At 43.4% G+C, this 16,853-nt stretch overlaps 2 protein-coding genes across 3 annotated transcripts in view; both read left to right on the top strand.

Annotated features, from left to right (window-relative positions):
• LOC138633699 (collagen alpha-1(II) chain) overlaps nucleotides 1-3,632 on the top strand; it is a 42,111-nt gene extending 38,479 nt beyond the window's left edge. Inside the window, exons 62-66 of the mRNA XM_069720082.1 lie at nucleotides 585-750; nucleotides 1,157-1,263; nucleotides 1,388-1,468; nucleotides 1,553-1,738; nucleotides 1,856-3,632. Of these exons, the coding sequence (XP_069576183.1) occupies nucleotides 585-750; nucleotides 1,157-1,263; nucleotides 1,388-1,468; nucleotides 1,553-1,738; nucleotides 1,856-2,011 (696 nt within the window). The 3' untranslated portion in view covers nucleotides 2,012-3,632. The remainder of the gene's footprint in view (nucleotides 1-584; nucleotides 751-1,156; nucleotides 1,264-1,387; nucleotides 1,469-1,552; nucleotides 1,739-1,855) is intronic.
• A 686-nt stretch (nucleotides 3,633-4,318) lies between these two features.
• Nucleotides 4,319-14,490, top strand: man1b1b (mannosidase, alpha, class 1B, member 1b). Of its 2 annotated transcripts, none has more exons than XM_069720088.1 (14): nucleotides 4,319-4,532; nucleotides 5,207-5,327; nucleotides 6,807-6,915; nucleotides 7,157-7,266; nucleotides 7,809-7,942; nucleotides 9,356-9,465; nucleotides 9,604-9,783; nucleotides 10,661-10,809; nucleotides 11,563-11,751; nucleotides 12,176-12,366; nucleotides 12,450-12,570; nucleotides 12,796-12,990; nucleotides 13,256-13,387; nucleotides 14,081-14,490. In XM_069720088.1, the coding sequence occupies exons 2-14, from the start codon at nucleotides 5,223-5,225 to the stop codon at nucleotides 14,324-14,326; spliced, it is 1,971 nt and encodes a 656-aa protein (XP_069576189.1). In that variant the 5' UTR covers nucleotides 4,319-4,532; nucleotides 5,207-5,222; the 3' UTR covers nucleotides 14,327-14,490. The 2 variants fall into 2 exon arrangements, with proteins under 2 accessions (XP_069576189.1, XP_069576190.1); XM_069720089.1 differs by having other exon boundaries at nucleotides 5,176-5,327.
• Nucleotides 14,491-16,853: the final 2,363 nt, after the last annotated feature.

The raw sequence follows: 16,853 nt of genomic DNA, 5'->3' as shown, positions 1-16,853 counted from the left end.
ACTAACGTCAGGAAGGTGTCTCACAGCATATTTCATCATTATGATGATAAAACTGTTCATAAAAATGTTCGTGTTCTCCGGGTCTGAAATGTGAAGCCAGTACAGAAGTGCTGTAACATGCATTACCACTGAGGGCCACTAGGGGCTGGCTCCCAAAAAAACCTCCATCACACTCCTTTTGAAGAAGCATCCAGTTCTCTCCTGAAGTCAGTAAATGTCTTCAACAAAGTCATCACGGTGTCGTTAGATAAACTCCTGATCAGATATATTAGGACTCAGATATGTTTTGGGGGCGTGTCTTCTCCTTCATCTGTTGTTTTTTTCTCGTATTCTTTTTGTATCTCGTGAGTTTTTTTTACTCCTGTTTATATAATTTGTCTCGTTTCTGATGCTGATCTTCTTTATTTCATTTATTCCAAGATAAATTATTTCTGGAAGGATTTTGTAGTTGAAGGATAATTTATTAATTTAGTACTTTCCTTCATTCTCCAAATGCCAAGTAAACTTTCCCTTTTAATTGCTGTTCGTATTTAGTTTATATATTTTATCATATTTTTCTTTATTTTTTACAACCGTTATCTCAGGAGCTCATGCACGTGTCGGACCGGCCCAACTACGTCCTGGTCCAGACTCTGCTGGACTCCCTTCAGAACGATCTCCGCCGGTTCGTGAACCCCCCCGACGGCAGCAGGAAGCATCCGGCCGCGACGTGTCTGGAGCTGTGGCTCGCTCGCCCCAACTCCTCCAACGGTGAGAGAGACCGCCGACGCTCGGAGCAATTAAACAGGACGAGGTGTTTGAAGGGGGTTTATGTTACCACGTTAAAACAGCTCAACCAGTTTCATTGTGAAGGTCTGAGGTCCAAGTTCTTTTTATTTACCATAAACACATCCTAACACATATTTACAAAAGCAGTTTTCAACTTAAAAGTTTATAAATCACGGCACACGGACCGCTGAACACAAAGCATCATTAATCTGTGGTGCAGACAGAATAATAAATCACATCAATAGATGTTTCTGTCATGTGACCTCCAGGTTATAAGAAGAAGGGTCATTTACTCTTGTAAGCTGCTGCTGTTGGTCTGTTTTGTCAAATTCAGTGAATCTAATTCCATCTAATATCTATAATCTGAATAAAGTACGTGTTCTTTCAGGGATGTACTTCATCGATCCCAACCAGGGAAGTTCGGCCGATGCTTTTGAAGCGTTCTGCGACTTCACACCAGAGCCGAAGACCTGCTTGTCTCCGCTGCAGCCTCAGGTATCAGCGGGACGGGAGGACGGCGCTCCTTCCAACAAATGTCTTATTTACAAGTCAACAACATCCTGAACGCACCGGAGGTCGTTACTGATGAAACACTAAAAACACTTTCACCGCCCAACAGGTTCCAGTCAAAGCTTGGCTGAAGGATTCGGGCACCAACATGTCGTTTCACTGGTTGAGCGCGACGGAGGACGGCTTCCAGGTGAGCGACCCGTCCAGATGAGGTCGCTTTATTTACCTTTATTAATTCTTCTAAATCCCCCCTTTTGCCCCCCCCCCCGTCCAGTTCGAGTACCCGGGCGGCGCCGACGTGGTGCAGATGAGGTTCCTGCGACTCAACAGCCGACTCTCCACTCAGACCGTCACCTACTCCTGCGGGCCGGGAAGCAGGCAGAGCCGCGGGGAGAGGGAGGTCAAGTTCCTGGCGGACACTCGGAGGCAGAGTTACCTCGGGGCGCTGCGGGACTGCGTGGTCGGTCAACGCGCCTCTTCTTTTTATCAAAGCGCGTCCTTGCAGCCGATGACGCTACTCGTTAGCACCGGCTGGCGTAATCGCCGTGTTTCACTTTTTTCTCTTTTTCTCCCGCAGCCGTCGGACGAGCCGGACTCAGCCGGCCAGCAGGCCGTGTTTCAGTTCGAGAGCGAGGACCTCCTGCTGCTGCCTCTCAGGGACCTGGCGGTGTTCGGGAACAGAGACGTAACGCAGGAGTTCGGCTTCACCGTCGGGCCGGCGTGCTTCAGCTAGAGACGCATGACGTCATCCAAAGCTACAAGAAAAAGACCTGAACGACTGACTGTCGTCATTTCTTCAGTCGCTTTGTCGTCCTACAAGTTTTTTTTGTTTTATGTGGACCGGACAATTTATTTTTGAAAGTTTTCGAGCACTTTTGCAGCTCACCAAGTGCATTGTGGGTCAGAAATGACTTGAGCGCCAGCAGCGAGGAGGAAGGACACGGAGAGTCGGAGTTGGTTTCTCACGGCGAACGTTGGCTCGCCCACTTTTTACACCAGGGATGTTTTGAACCTTGAAGTTCTTGACGTCCGTTTTATTTTGTACATTTTGTTTGTTTGTATTTGTCTTTTTTTTTTTTTTTAAACCTGCTTATTTATGTAAACGCTCAACATGCATTCAGTCGTTTTAGTCTTGATTCAGGTATATTTTTAGTCTTTGGTGCTGGAAGCTTCATGGATGTATTATAGGAACTGGATACTGGACTGCCACAAAAAACATGTGTCACCCAGCTCTTCCTGCACGTGTGCAGTAGCGTTAACCTCTCGCATTTCCCCACTCTTTCCACACTTTTTTATGCACAAAAGAAAAATGTGCATAAAAACAGGTGGATGGAAACTTGCCTTATGTCAGGATGGTTTGCCAAAGTTTGACTTGAAGCATAACCGCCGCATGAATTGAGTTTGCAAATCTACTGATTGTGGTGTTTGCATCAAAAAGACTTTTATTAACACCCGTGTAGTTTAATAATTACAGGGTTTCTTGGAATCCAGAGAAGAACTGGATTAACATCACCTAATTAATAATATGAGCATCAGTCCTGGTTTTGAAAATCTATTCAGGTTGCTTTCATTTCAAAATAAAAGCCCAGTTCAGTTTACATAGTTTGTCCACCAGAGGGCACTGAGAAGTTTTTCACCCTGCAGCCCACCAACAAGACTTAACGGTGAATAAGAACTTTGTCCGAACTGTCACCTCTTCAAACCTATGTGTTAATTGTAACTCGTGTAAATACATCATGTGGGTGTTGTAGATATTATTTTTTTTTTACCCTACTTTATTTTTCAGTACTTCTCATCTACATATATTTCAGTCATCTCCATATTTTGTCACGACCTGTTTTCTGTTGAGTTTCTATTTTGGTGTCATAATTTATATTGTGTTGATTTCAGGTTTTGGTGTTTGACTCGGTGTTTCTCACGAATGCTGCACAGAAATTAAAGCTGCAATAATTTACTTTTTGGCCACTTGGGGGCAGCAGAGAACAAGCTGAAAACACACCAGTAATTCAGTCTGTTTTGGTCTCCACCAACTCCTGACAAAAATATATTTTCCGTTTTTAAACGAGGTACTTGGAAAGCATGAAACGGGCATCAGAAAAAACAAAACATTTAGCTGAAAGAGGTTTAAAAGCTGTTCAAAAGAGTTAATGGAAACGGCAGTAAACTGCAACTTTGACCAGTAAATGAAGGGATTTTCTGTTTATTTATATTAATTGGTTTTGCATGGCTCAGTAATTATCCTGCAGGGAAAGAGCTTCTACCCCCTGAGCTAACCATGCTAACATTACATGTCATTGTAAGTTACGTTTTATACTGTACGGTGCTTCATCATAAATTAAATGCATTTTTAAGGATTTTTTTTTTGGTGCATATTGTTTCACTCGGGGGAACTGAGTTTCACCCCATGTCCTGTGCTCTGCCTTTTGTATTATTTGTAATTCAAAACCTGAACCGTCAGACTCCACCCGATCAAGTCAGTTCAGGCTATTTAATTACACCAGCAGGTTTTTAGAGTCAGGCCCCCCTGTGGTGGATCAACGAACTGTGCAAGGGGGCGGGGCTCTTCCACAGCTGTGTGTCTGATGTGTGTCAGAAATAAACAAAAAAACTAAACCGAGGAGGCTTTGGTGAAACAAGTGTCAGTAGATAGCCTGTGTGTGTTTTTTAAGAATAACTTAAGCACAATGAGTGTTTAATTATTTTTTTTTGTATCTGAAAATGGAAGTATTCTAATCTTGGTAAATTAAATTAATGTGGATCGAAATTAAGCGGTTGGTCATATACAAAATAAACATGAAACATAAAAATAAGACGGATATGATGATAAAATACAGCGAGGCTGAGACTACAAGTAAAATCAAGTCATATTCCCATCGTGTCCTACTATGACCGGAGCTGTTTGTACATCCCACCGGTCTCTCTAATTCCTTTTATCGAGCTAAGTGGGTTTTTTACGATGTTTTGAGGAAGTCCGTGAAGGCAACACGGTCATATCTCCATCAGTTTGTTATTGTCAGCATCACATCCAAACTACAGCTGGTGACGTTTGGAAGGTCTTTCTTTTCTTCTTTTTTAATTGTCTCATTATTAAAAATAATAATATTAGAATAAAGAACAACAGCTGCGGGGCTTTTTGACGGAAGTACCGGCGAAGTGTTTGAACCATGAGGAGACCCCCGGAGCGCTCCCATTAACGCCGAGCTCACCGCGGACTGCTGCTGGAGGCGTCGCACTGTTCACGCTTTTAAAGGAAGGTAAGTGCGTGTCAGTTACACGTTAATCAACTCATTCATTTCCCGGCAGAACTTTCACATTCAAATCACGTGTCGTTTGGATAAAGTGCTCCATCGGAGGCCTCGAGCCAAGCCTCGGTGCACCAGTGGGCGGCGGGTCCGACGAAACGTCCGCTCGAGCCGGCGACGCGCGGGTGAAGCAGCCGCTGCTGCGGGGGGTGGGGGGAGGGGGGGGCTACACCCACCTGTTTGAAAGGGGAAATAACACCATTATGCTGCTGTACCGAATTTATTTAATACGTGTAAAAGTAATATCCGGTGAAAATATGGATATGAAGTTTATTGAGTGAACGAATGAGCCTGCTGACAAACAGCTGTTCGTGTTTACAGATGTGATGAAGCTCCGCGGCTAGTTGTTGCTATGCTAACTACAGCTGATCGTTGTTACTCAGCGTGAATTAAAACGTCACGATGAGACGCTTCACGTCCGCGTGAAGAAACGTGTGTTTCAGTGGAGCGAAACTAGTTTGGTGGTTTTAGTTTGTCACGTCACAAACCGCTGCTAGCCGCACATGCTAACGGGCTAACATCCCCAACACCTGCCTCTTCCTCTTCCTCCTCCTCCTCCTCCTCCTCCTCCACCACCACCACCACCACCACCCAGCTGTCCTTCTCACTGCTCCATCTTCCTCCAGGGCTCGGCCAACAGACATGCACCCACCATCCCGACAGGACTACGTGTCTATAAGCTTCTCCGGGCAGGGAGGTGGAGGTTACACCAACAGTAAGCAGTGGAGGAGGCAGTCCTGCTGGAGGGTGAGTGGCTCCATCAGCACCTCCATCAGCACCTCCTGGTTTCACACCGAGAAGGACACCAGTCGTGTGTCCCAGTTGTCCCCGTTGTCCCAGTGCTTCGCTTTAGTTGTCCCAGTTTATTTAAAGTACGAGTTCACGGCGTCATTTTCATCCTTTTGAACATAATATTCATATTCAGAGAAAGTCCTGTGATCTTTTAAGGAAAAGCCGTTTTGTGTGTGTTTGCAGTGATGCAGCAGAATGATGAAACTAATCGGTGCGGTCCAACTTATCTTCGAAATGGCCTCCCTCTTTAGGTTTTTTTACTTTTTATTTCCCTATTTGTGAAAGCAGATTAAAGGCGTCTCCTCCGAGTCCCCCGACATGGTTGTGATGTAATAATAAATCATTTATAGGTCATTTGTTTGTAATAATTTAGAGATCTTTTTAAATCCTTAAAACTCAGAGGCATCCACAACCTTTTTTTATGAAGATCTTGAAGAGCTCGTTTATTATTCAAATTAGAAAATAACTACAAAATGTGAATTTAGTCGGTCCCTCCAGGATTATGTATTCTTGTTGTTGGGATCATGATGTTGTTGCAGATTTTTATCTCTGAAGATTTGCAGACTTTTATGTTATTTTTCTTCATTTTTTTGTGTGTAAAATTAGCAATAACTGAATGTTTAGGAAAGTTAACTACGACCAAATAAGGAAAAGATAATAATAAGCAGACCGTACATCACAGAAACATCCGGTAATATATTTGTTCTCATGTTTTTTTGTATTTTATCTTAAAGAACCATCACACGGCTCAAAGTTACAATTATAATTACTGAGACGTAAAATATCACTTAGCTTTAGAAATAGTGACAGAAATAAAGAATACACAAGCGTAAAGATAAATGCTTCATAATTTTAAGGTAACATCCTGTAGGCTCAAAAACAAAGTGCAAAGTTCAGGTTTTTCTGTGTTTGTCCTTATTTGGTCATCCAGGAAATGGTTGGTTTTGGTGATGATGAGGAGTAAATGTTGAAGAACCTTGTTGATTGTAAATGTATTTTCGTTGATAAAGCGGAGCTTTATTTTGGAAAAACTCACTTTGTGCCATACTTTTACTTTTATTGTAAATAAACCTCTTAAATTTTGCACAATTGATAGCTCATGTAAATCTTGCCGAGCTTGGTTGAAATTGCATTAACGGATTAGCACCGTTCCGGTTGATCTGACTCAAAGGTCATTGTGATCAACACAAGCGCTGTGTACAGTATACAGAGCGGCGTTAGCAGAGCTTAGTGTTTAACTCTGGCTGCTCTCACTGGATTAAAGTCTCTTATTAGAAAGCACTTTTCTTAGCTGTGTTGAACCTCACTTGATCATGTAACAGCAGCACCGAATGCATCATCCTCCCGTTGAAAACGCAGCAACGAGACCACAAAGTGGATTAAAAGTGAAAACGGCTCATTTTAAAGCATTAAAAAACATCTTGGTCTCTTCAGAAATGGAAGCAGCTGTCCCGGCTGCAGCGCAGCCTCATCCTCTTCATCCTCGTCCTGCTGTTCATTTGTGGAATAGCTACCTATCCGACTGTCACCGAACACCTCAGAGGTAAGGCTCCTGATAGACTAAAACACATCTCCAATGATATCCCACGAGTCAGACCCACCGGCGGGCCGTCAGAACCTCCTGGGAGCTGGATTGATTGAATGCCAACTTAAACATGATTTTTTTTTTTTTTTTTTTACATTTGTGAAAGGCATTAAAAACAAGTAGTTCAGTCTTAATTCTTAATACTCTTAATGATGTAACTGTAGCACCTGAATGCTGAATCTGCTTGTATGTCTTACAGATGGAGAGTCGGCCACGGACGGTAAGCGCGACCTGAAGCCCTTCAACCTTGAATTGCTGCCTGAGCCTGTCAAACAGGACCAACTACCACTGCCAGAACAAACATCTCAGGTTTCTATACTTCTTCTCTTCTCCTCCAGCCTACATTGACTAAAAGCCAACGTATATAACTTGAATGAAACCTTTGAAGCAAAGCATCTCTACAAACAGACACATTTCTTAACGACAAAACTATGCCGTGCAGACTTGTAGGAGCAGGAAGAATCATGCTGAGTTTACTGTGGTTGGGTTTGTTGTGACTTCGATGGTCATGCAAAGGGTGTTCGTGGACTGTTGCCATGGTTACCTCCCGTGGTGCAGTGCTTTAGCAGCGTGTGACAGCGTTTGTAAGGTGTTGTACTAAACAGAAACCAGTGGAATCATTTTTTTCTCGTATCCCAAACTCAATGACAGAATAACATTCATTTTTAAAGTCACGTCACAAATTCATAAACAGTGGAATTAGATGACATGTATGTCCTTTTAAAACAGACATGACTCAAATGAAGCTGTGGTGTCGATGACATTTTCCTACGATTCAGATCAGTCTACTTTATTAACATCTTTCTCACATGAACTGAAGATTTAAATGTTTAAAATGATTTTTGCGTCAGCGGAAGTCGCCCAATAAGAGAGGACCGCCCGTCCTTCAGAACCGTCTTCAGCAGAAAGGAAACCCTTCAGAGACAGTGGTCAAAGAAAAGGCAGCTGAGAGCAAGAAGGACGTGGAGGAGGAGGACGTCATCAGGTGAGACAACTTTTTTTTATTTTTTTTTATCATATTTGAGCAACACCACAAAGAAAAGCAGCTTTGTTTTTCATCATATTCATCAGTAGTCTTGCAGTACTGCTTGTTTTAAATCCCCTCTGCAACATTTAACTGTGATTCTGGTTCAGTGTTTGCACAGATGGCCTCAGATTATCTTTTAAACGCTCTTTAATATGATGCAAAATTCATAGTTCATTTATTGACTGCAAGCTGCCGTGTTCCCGAGGCGGCGAACCAACCTCAAACCAGAACGCTTCAAACCAAACCAGTTGATAAAAGCAGCGTTTCCGGTCTGCACCGAACACGTCGGCTGTTCACTGACAAACCGTAGCTGTGTCCTGATGTTGTTTATGGACAGCAAAGCCTTTTACCTGGCACGCCTCCCATGCAGGTCAGATTAGTACAATCTCTTCTTTTCTGATTGTAGACTCGTGCATGAGTCCAAACGCTGCAGAGTTACTGCAGATCCTGTCCCAAATATATTTTTTCATTACTTTTGCATCAAACCGTCTGCTTTATTGAGACAGGTTCTCGGTTAGCCTGTCTACGCACCCTTCTTTCATTTATGATCCTCTTGCTGGCTTATCTCTCCCCTGGTGTCCTCGCCCATTTGTTGTTATTGTGATTTTAAGTGTTTAAAATCATGCTGTTTTATTATTGGGAAACACTTTGTCATTTTACCTATAAAATAAACTTCACTTACTGACTTCTGGGCTGAATTTGTCCTGGACAACGGATCTTTTTAAATCCTTTAAACTCAGAGGTGTCCACAAACTTTTTTTTTTTTTTGAAGGTCTTTGAGAGCTCTTTTATTATTCAAATGGGAAATTAACTACAAAATGTAAATTTTCTGTGTCATTTGTTTGAGTATGGCCCCTTAATTAAGTGATTTTAATGTTTGCTTGTCCAACTATGTCTAAAAAGTCATCAGTTAGTACATCTCGGTGTGTTAGTACATCTCGGTGTGTTAGTACATCTTGTTAGTACATCTCGGTGTGTTAGTACATCTTGTTAGTACATCTCGGTGTGTTAGTACATCTTGTTAGTACATCTCGGTGTGTTAGTACATCTCGGTGTGTTAGTACATCTTGTTAGTACATCTCGGTGTGTTAGTACATCTTGTTAGTACATCTCGGTGTGTTAGTACATCTCGGTGTGTTAGTACATCTTGTTAGTACATCTCGGTGTGTTAGTACATCTCGGTGTGTTAGTACATCTTGTTAGTACATCTCGGTGTGTTTAACTCCTGTTGAAAATCAGGTACATTTTAAAAAGACGTCGCTTTAAATTTATCTGATTTTGAATAGAAGTTTGATGTGATTTAAACATACTGGGATGTTCTTGGCTTTTTCACATATTTGTATTATTCATTGATCCTCTGGTGACTTTCAGCTGGCATGGAGCGGCGATCAATACCAACCAGCTCGCAGAGGGAACAAAGGAAAGAGACAATAAGGAGGATTTACCTGCAAACCAGGAAGTCAAACCAACAAACGACTCGGGTATCATTTAACACTTCCTGTGTTGATTATGAATTATTATTTCTTTAGTGAAAAACGCTTGAAATGGAAATCTTTCACGTCCCTGAATCCCTCTGTAATCTTGGATGGGATAATAAACGGGCATGTTGTGTGTTGCAGACGTGAGCGGGCCCGAGGCGGTCCGGAGGGCCTTCAGACACGCCTGGAAGGGTTATAAAGACTTTTCTTGGGGCCACGACGAGCTGAGGCCCATCTCCAAGTCTCACAGCGAGTGGTTCGGTTTGGGTCTGACGCTCATCGACGCCCTCGATACCATGTGGATCCTCGGCCTCAAAGAAGGTAGTCTGACCTCTGTGCTGTTAAACTAACCAGTTAGAGCTGCAAAGAACATTTATTTTCATTATCGATGAATCAGTCATTTATTTTCTAAATTTTTTGGTCTTTAAAATGTCAGAAAATGGTAAAAGAAAATTCCCTGAAGTTGAAGTCTAAAATGTCTCGTTGTGTCCTGACTTAGTCAACAATAAAAAGATGTTCAGTTTATTATGTAGGAGTCAGAAAATATTCACTTTTAAATTGCTGAAATCAGAGAGTTTGAAGATTTTTTTTTGTCATTACAAACTGCTCTGAATGATTAATCAACTATTGAAATTGCAGCAGAGTTTCTAATTTATGAACCAAAAACAGGTCAAATAAGATCAGCTGATGGCTCCTGATTCTTCTTTCTTTTTTAAACACACAAATCATTTCAGGAAGCAAAAACGACTCCTGAAACATTTTTTATTTTCTCTTCTGACGGAAGGAAACAAACTGGAAGTCACTTTTCAAAAAATGTTCTTTACGGGAATAAGAGAAGAGGAAATAAAACAGAACAAACAGTTTATGAACAAAACAAGTGAACTCGTGTCAGAAGAAGTTGAACAACAAATACAACAACAAATCTTTGTTTCTAGTATCAAATACTTCCCTCTTGTGTGTTTGAAAGGTTGCTCTGAAATGTTGGGAGCTTATTTAAGTTGTGAAACTGTCAAACATTTATAGAGAGCTGAACACACCGCTCACGTGTGACGGTATCTTCTCATCAGTTCACTCACAGGTCGCTTAATAATTAGTCATTTATCCCTGAAGTGAAGACGGTGAGGGGAAAAAAAAGACATGAAAACCGTTTCATCATAATGAGCGGAGTTATAAATACATCTGTCTGTGTCTGTTGCAGAGTTTGAAGAAGCGAAGGCGTGGGTCACCACGGAGCTCACCTTCGACAAGAACGTAGACGTCAACCTGTTCGAGAGCACCATCCGCATCCTGGGAGGTCTGCTGAGCACGTACCACCTGACCGGAGACACCCTGTTCCTCCACAAAGCCGTGAGTCCAAACTCAAAACCACAGACTGGATATAAAAGAGTTCGTAGCTTCAGGTCTGTAAAATGGTTCCGATCCAGAAGTGTCTTCAGCTGCAATACCAGCGAGTGCCACTAGAGGTCGGCTCCAAAAAGCCTCCGGCTCCATAGACTCCCATTCAACTTCTCTCATCAAATCCAAAGTGAATAAAATGTGTCCATCAGTTATCTCGGTGTTGTTAGCTAAAGTCACTCCTTCTTATTAGTTTTCTGGAGGTCCATCTGAAAATAATCCCTCATTCATTAGAAAAGAAGATTCAAGAAGACCTGGTTTTGGGGGCGTGTCTGTTTGATTGACAGGCCTCTGCTTTTTAAAAATGTCTAAATATGAATGATTTTTGTAAATGTAGAAATACTTCAGCCTGCACCTGATTATTATTTTTATTGTCAGTTTATTTGCCAATTATTTTCTTGTAAAAAAAAATTGTTTTATTTAATATAGAGATTATTTAGGAAATTTGTGTTTTCAAATACTTAACAGAAATCTCTGGTGATTCATGGATTTATGGTATCATCTGTAGAAAGATTACTTCTGTAATAAAAGCCCAGTAATGCTGAACTAATCTCTGGTTTAATCCTGACACAATTCGCTTGAGCAAACTTTGCCTCCAATAAAACACGAGCTGTGAAGTCGGCTGCACACTTTCCATCAAACTTTTCAAATCGAATGAAGTCGGTCATGTTTCACGTCTGCACGTGATCTGCACCGTTTCCACAGAAAGACATCGGCTCCAGGCTGATGCCGGCCTTCAACACCCCGTCCAAGATCCCCTACTCCGACGTGAACATCGGGAAAGGCACGGCCCACCCGCCCCGCTGGACCTCGGACAGCACCGTGGCCGAAGTCACCAGCATCCAGCTGGAGTTCAGGGAGCTCAGCCGCCTCACCGAGGACCCGCAGTACGAGGTAACGGACCCCGCAATGACTTACAGGCCAGATGTCTTCATTACCCATGATGCTCTTGGTGCAGAATGGGAAAATCAAGGTTTAGATCATAGACTGTATATCTAAAAATGGACGTAGCTTCCGGGTCTGAAAAATTAGGCTTTAAGCTGCAATCCCTCATTCATTAGAAAAGAAGATTCAAGAAGACCTGTTTTTGGGGGCGTGTCTGTTTGATTGACAGGCCTGTGGTGCAGTCAGGTTATCGGTGGGCGGGACGTAGTATCGTCAGGTTTCCAATCAGATCGGTCAGATCCAGCGCTGGCTCCTCCCCCAGCTCGTCCAAATATGGTCACTTCCTGCTCCAAATCGCTCCGAACTAGCAAAGATGGTGACGGACAGTGTGTCCCTCCTCTGACTCAGCGCCTGAATGTCCTTCGTCCTCCAGGCCGCGGTCGCCGAGGTCATGAATCAGGTCCACAAGCTGGAGGGGAAGCTGGACGGTCTGGTGCCGATGTTCATCAACACCAACAGCGGGAAGTTCACCCATCAGGGCATCTACACGCTGGGAGCCCGAGCAGACAGCTACTACGAGTACCTGCTGAAGCAGTGGATCCAAGGAGGCAAGAAGGAGGACCAGTGAGTCGCTCTGGAACATCTCCAGTAGTCAATACCAGTGTTAATGTCTTAAAGAACCGTTCATGATGTACGTGTGACTTCAGACTGTTGGAGGACTATCTGGAGGCGGTGGAGGGAGTGAAGAAGAACCTGCTGCAGAAGTCTTCACCCAACGGCCTCGTCTTCGTCGGGGAGCTCTCACACGGACAGTTCAGCCCCAAGATGGTCAGTGATGCTCCGTTTCTTATCTTCAGGTCTGAACTTTTAATGTTTCCTGCTGTCGTCCAGGAGTCCGTTGTTGCTGCCAAAGTCTCCAAAATACAAATTAAGAGTCTGAATACTTCTGTGAAGTTCAGTTTTTGCTGCTGAGTGAGAAGTTCTGTTGTTTAGCACATTATTAGTGCGGCACAGCAGGTCCACCTCGCTGATAAAGTTCTTTTGTTGTTCCAGGACCACCTGGTGTGCTTCCTGCCGGGCACTCTGGCTCTCGGCGCTCACCACGGCCTGCCCTCCGACCACATGGATCTGGCCAAGCAGCTGATGGAGACCTGCTACCAGATGTACGCCCAGATGGAGACGGGCCTCAGTCCCGAGATCGTCCACTTCAACATGCACGAAGGCAGCATGCGGGACATCGACGTGAAGGTCGGTGGATTCTGTGATGTCATTTAAAGTCTGAAACTTCCTGTTTACACGATGCAACATTTGTTGTGTGAATAACAAAGTAGGTTTTTAAAGTTTTAGTGTGAAGTTACACCATGTGGTCGAGCTAAATGCAACGACTTCCTGTGTCCGTTTCAAATGAAAAGCCCTCATTTCAAATGAAAAGCCCTCATTTCAAATGAAAAGCCCTCATTTCAAATTAAAAGCCCTCGGCCCAGCAGATGTTAACGACTGTTCTCTGTGACAGCTGGCAGACCGACACAACCTCCTGCGACCGGAGACGGTGGAGAGTCTCTTCTACCTGCACAGGTTCACGCAGGATCAGAAGTACCGAGACTGGGGCCGGGAGATCCTGCAGAACTTCAACAAGTACACCAAGGTCAGTGAAACGCAGGCCGGGCCGCTCCGGATCCAATCAACCAGCACGGATCTCTGACTTCAGTTAGAAATCACCTCGGAAATATCTTAAAACAAACAAAACTCTCTATTAACAAAAATAATACAATCAGAAAGGCTCTGCTCCTGTTTGCTCATCACCAAATAAAACAGGAAGTGACGGGGTTTGTGGGAAATGTGTCCTTCACATTAAAATGATGATTAAATGTTTGTGATCAAAGGAAGTGATTCCATATTACTGGATGTTAAATGAGTTTTGTCCACACGTCCAGTTGTCAGAGACGTCTTTGTTTGTTTCATCCAGCAGGTCTATGTGTTGAATGAACATGAATTAAACAGCATCTAAAGCTCTTATTTTGAAAGGCTGATGAAAGCTGTCACTTTTAGGATTTTTATTTTTATTTTTTACTTTTAGCCATTTTCTTCAAGTTCAATAAATAAAATACAAAAAAGTGTGACGTGCAGCAGGATTAATATCACAGGAAGTGATTACATATTTATTCCTTTATCAGTTAGTGCTTAAAAAACAAATTGACATTTTTGAGAAAATCCGCCACAAAATCAAAACATTTCTGATCACAACAATAAAAATTTAAAAAAAATAAAAAATAAAATTACGTTCAAAGAAACAACTCAACATGTGACATGTGACCAACACCCCCGTGTCCCCCCTCAGGTGTCCTCCGGCGGCTACACCTCCATCAACAACGTGCGCGACCCGGAGTACCCGAGTCCCCGGGACAAGATGGAGAGCTTCTTCCTGGGAGAGACCCTGAAGTATCTGTACCTGCTGTTCTCCGACGAGCCCGACCTCGTCAGCCTGGACCAGTACGTCTTCAACACCGAAGCCCACCCGCTGCCTATATGGCCGTCCAACGCATCACAGACACACACACACACACACCTCTCAGGGTTGGTTTAACACCAACGCGACCCTCGGCGACCCTGAACGCCTCTTTTTTTTTCTTTTCTTTTTTTTTTTTCAACTGACCGAATCTTTCCTTCGGCCAATGAAAACGCTCCGTTTGTGGCTGAGCCCGGTTTGTTTATCCGACTGCTGGTTCTGGTGGGGTTTTTCTTTTTTTTGGGTGGGGGGGGGGTGTCTGGTAGTGACCTGCTGGATGCCGGAGGAGCAGAGCAAGGAGGTGTCTGATAGGAAAAAAAACCTGACTGTGACTTGAATCAAACTCTAATGTCTTAATCACGTTTGAGAGGATGAGGAGGAGAGTCGGCTGTGAGGAAGATGTTTGGAGCTCCGCGACATTTTGGTTTGTCACAATACTCAATTTTTTATGTCAAAAAAAAAGTACGTCATCTTCTCTGTCACCGTATCTGTGATCGAACTGAGCCGGTCGCCTTTGTAGCAGAAACATCTGAAACCGGACCGCCGAGTCTCCGGACCGCCGAGTCTCCGGACCGCCGAGTCCTCGTCACGCTGTCGGATCCAGACGTCCAATCCCGTGTCTGAAACTCCTCCCTCTTCGGCTGGAAACCAGGAAGTCAAGCCTGAGCGAGAGTCCCGTGCTGCATTCATGTCACGCTGGGAAATGGGAGTTTCCAACAAAGATCACGTTGAGGTTTGAGGAGGAAACTTTTCTTGGGAGGAACTCACACTGTGACACGATTCATTATGAATTATTAATTACTGCAGTGAAAGATTCTGACACCCAAAAACATTTAGTTATGTGTCGAATGAAATCAGTTTGTTGACGGTGGATCAGTGGAGGAAGCAGCATTCACATCTTTTACTTGAACTAAAGCACAGATGCAGCATTAATCAGTCCCTCCAGGAATTTATGGATTTTTTTTATTTTTTTTATTATGTTTTAATCCAAAAATTGTGGATTTTTGCAGCAAAAATGTTCAATATAATTTTCAGTTTCAAGTTAGTTTCTTTGGTGGTAAAACTGCAGGAATTATAGGAAATGTATTTTATTTGTAGTTTTTTTTTTTAAACTACTCCCTGATACAGATGTGCCGCCAGTAGCCGGTCGTCGTAGCGACGACTCTCCCCGAACGCTTCGGGTTCTTCAGACTTCAGAGCAGCTACAAACCGATCCGTCGCCTTCAGCCTCCCAACGCTTCCCTCCCGTTTCCTCCCACGTGACCTGAATGCAGCATCCGTTGGTAGCCGGGATCACGTGACCTCGCTCTCATTCCAGTTGTTGCCAAGCAGCAGATTTACGTACACAAACTGTGAAACTTTTACTTTCTGATGGCAGCAGTACTTTGTTGTTTTTCTGTTTCCGCTGAATGTCTCACGTCTTTTCTTTCTTTCTCTGTGATGTTTCGTTTTGTGTTTTTCTTCCAGGTGAGATCTGAGATATAAATGAAAAGTCTAATATATTGATTTGTAGTGAATATTTCTGCAGCTTAGTGTCGATTAGTTGTTTTTTGTTTTTGTTTTTTTGCGTTCATTCCTGTAAATACCTGCAAGCTTCACGAATTCCACCAAACTCGTCTCGTATACTGGTCGTGTTTTTGTCGTCGTCTCACGTGTGCCTTCGATGTTGCTTCAGACAACAAAAAAAGACGGTTAACGTCCATTCGAGCTATTTTCTACGTGTGCGTGTCGCTGATTTGCTTCGGAGAAAAAACGTTTGCCGTGATCACTGCAGATTATTTTCTAAGTGAACTGAGGATTGATGTTTTTTTCCCTGAACATGATGCTGATCTGTGATTCCTCCCTGGACGTGTTTCAGCGTAACTCCTGAGCCAAAGATATGCTGAACGAATCTGGCAGACCGCCGGTGTTTTGAGAAAAAAGAAAAGATAAAGCCATTTCTCCAAAGCCGCCTCTTTTCAGGAGCTATTTTCAGTGCTTTTGATAAGAATTTGACCCGCGTGTTTTTTGTTTTTTGGGGGGGGGATATTTTTAGAACTAAAAAAGAAAAAGAAATCACTGATGACTGATTCACTTGTTTGAGCTGCACGTCTGCGACGAGTCGTCGTGTTTCTCGTCTCGACAGCAGCAGCAGCTCCGCATCGCAAAATATATTGTGGGGAACAGGAAGAAGCTGCAGGAAACCAAATCCTGTGAGTAGAGGCGGGGCTACAAGTTTGTTGTTGGGGGCGAGAAACTCGCTAACGTGTTGGAGAAGCCCGTTGCCATGGCGCCACAGTTCAGGTGCTTTGAAGTGAATGTTTTCCCCTCAGAGAGTTCCCAGTGGAACTCGGTGTTGACAGTCTGACTCTGGGGGACGAATTCACGGTTGCACAACATCCCGCCAACGTCCAAGAAAAACCCCACCTGGTGTCTCCTGACCTGACACGCCTGAAGCTCCGCCCCCACTCAAAAAAAAGCAAGTAGATCTCCGGCCCAATACTTCCACGTTAGATGTTCGGTGGAGCGTCGTGGCTGACGGACCACAAAAGAAATCGCAAACACGGTTGTTGTTTTTTTTGTCTTTTTTTGTTTTGTGTCAAACCTAACGTCCTCCATCTGTCTG

The sequence above is a fragment of the Brachyistius frenatus genome, unplaced genomic scaffold (genome assembly GCF_029030835.1).
Source record: "Brachyistius frenatus isolate BFR_SWC_R1_liver_20210118 unplaced genomic scaffold, ASM2903083v1 Contig_231, whole genome shotgun sequence".
NCBI classification, from domain to species: domain Eukaryota; kingdom Metazoa; phylum Chordata; class Actinopteri; family Embiotocidae; genus Brachyistius; species Brachyistius frenatus.
The sequence above is the reverse complement of the archived record's forward strand: the minus strand, read 5'-3'. Positions and strand labels throughout refer to the sequence as shown.

What these genes read in the sequence shown, in the direction of transcription:
- man1b1b (XM_069720088.1), top strand. Translation starts at nt 5,223, where the DNA reads ATGCACCCACCATCCCGACAGGACTACGTGTCTATAAGCTTCTCCGGG. An exon ending in CCCTGTTCCTCCACAAAGCC is followed by an intron (nt 10,810 to 11,562) that starts GTGAGTCCAAAC and finishes CCGTTTCCACAG; the next exon opens with AAAGACATCGGCTCCAGGCT. An exon ending in CCGAGGACCCGCAGTACGAG is followed by an intron (nt 11,752 to 12,175) that starts GTAACGGACCCC and finishes TTCGTCCTCCAG; the next exon opens with GCCGCGGTCGCCGAGGTCAT.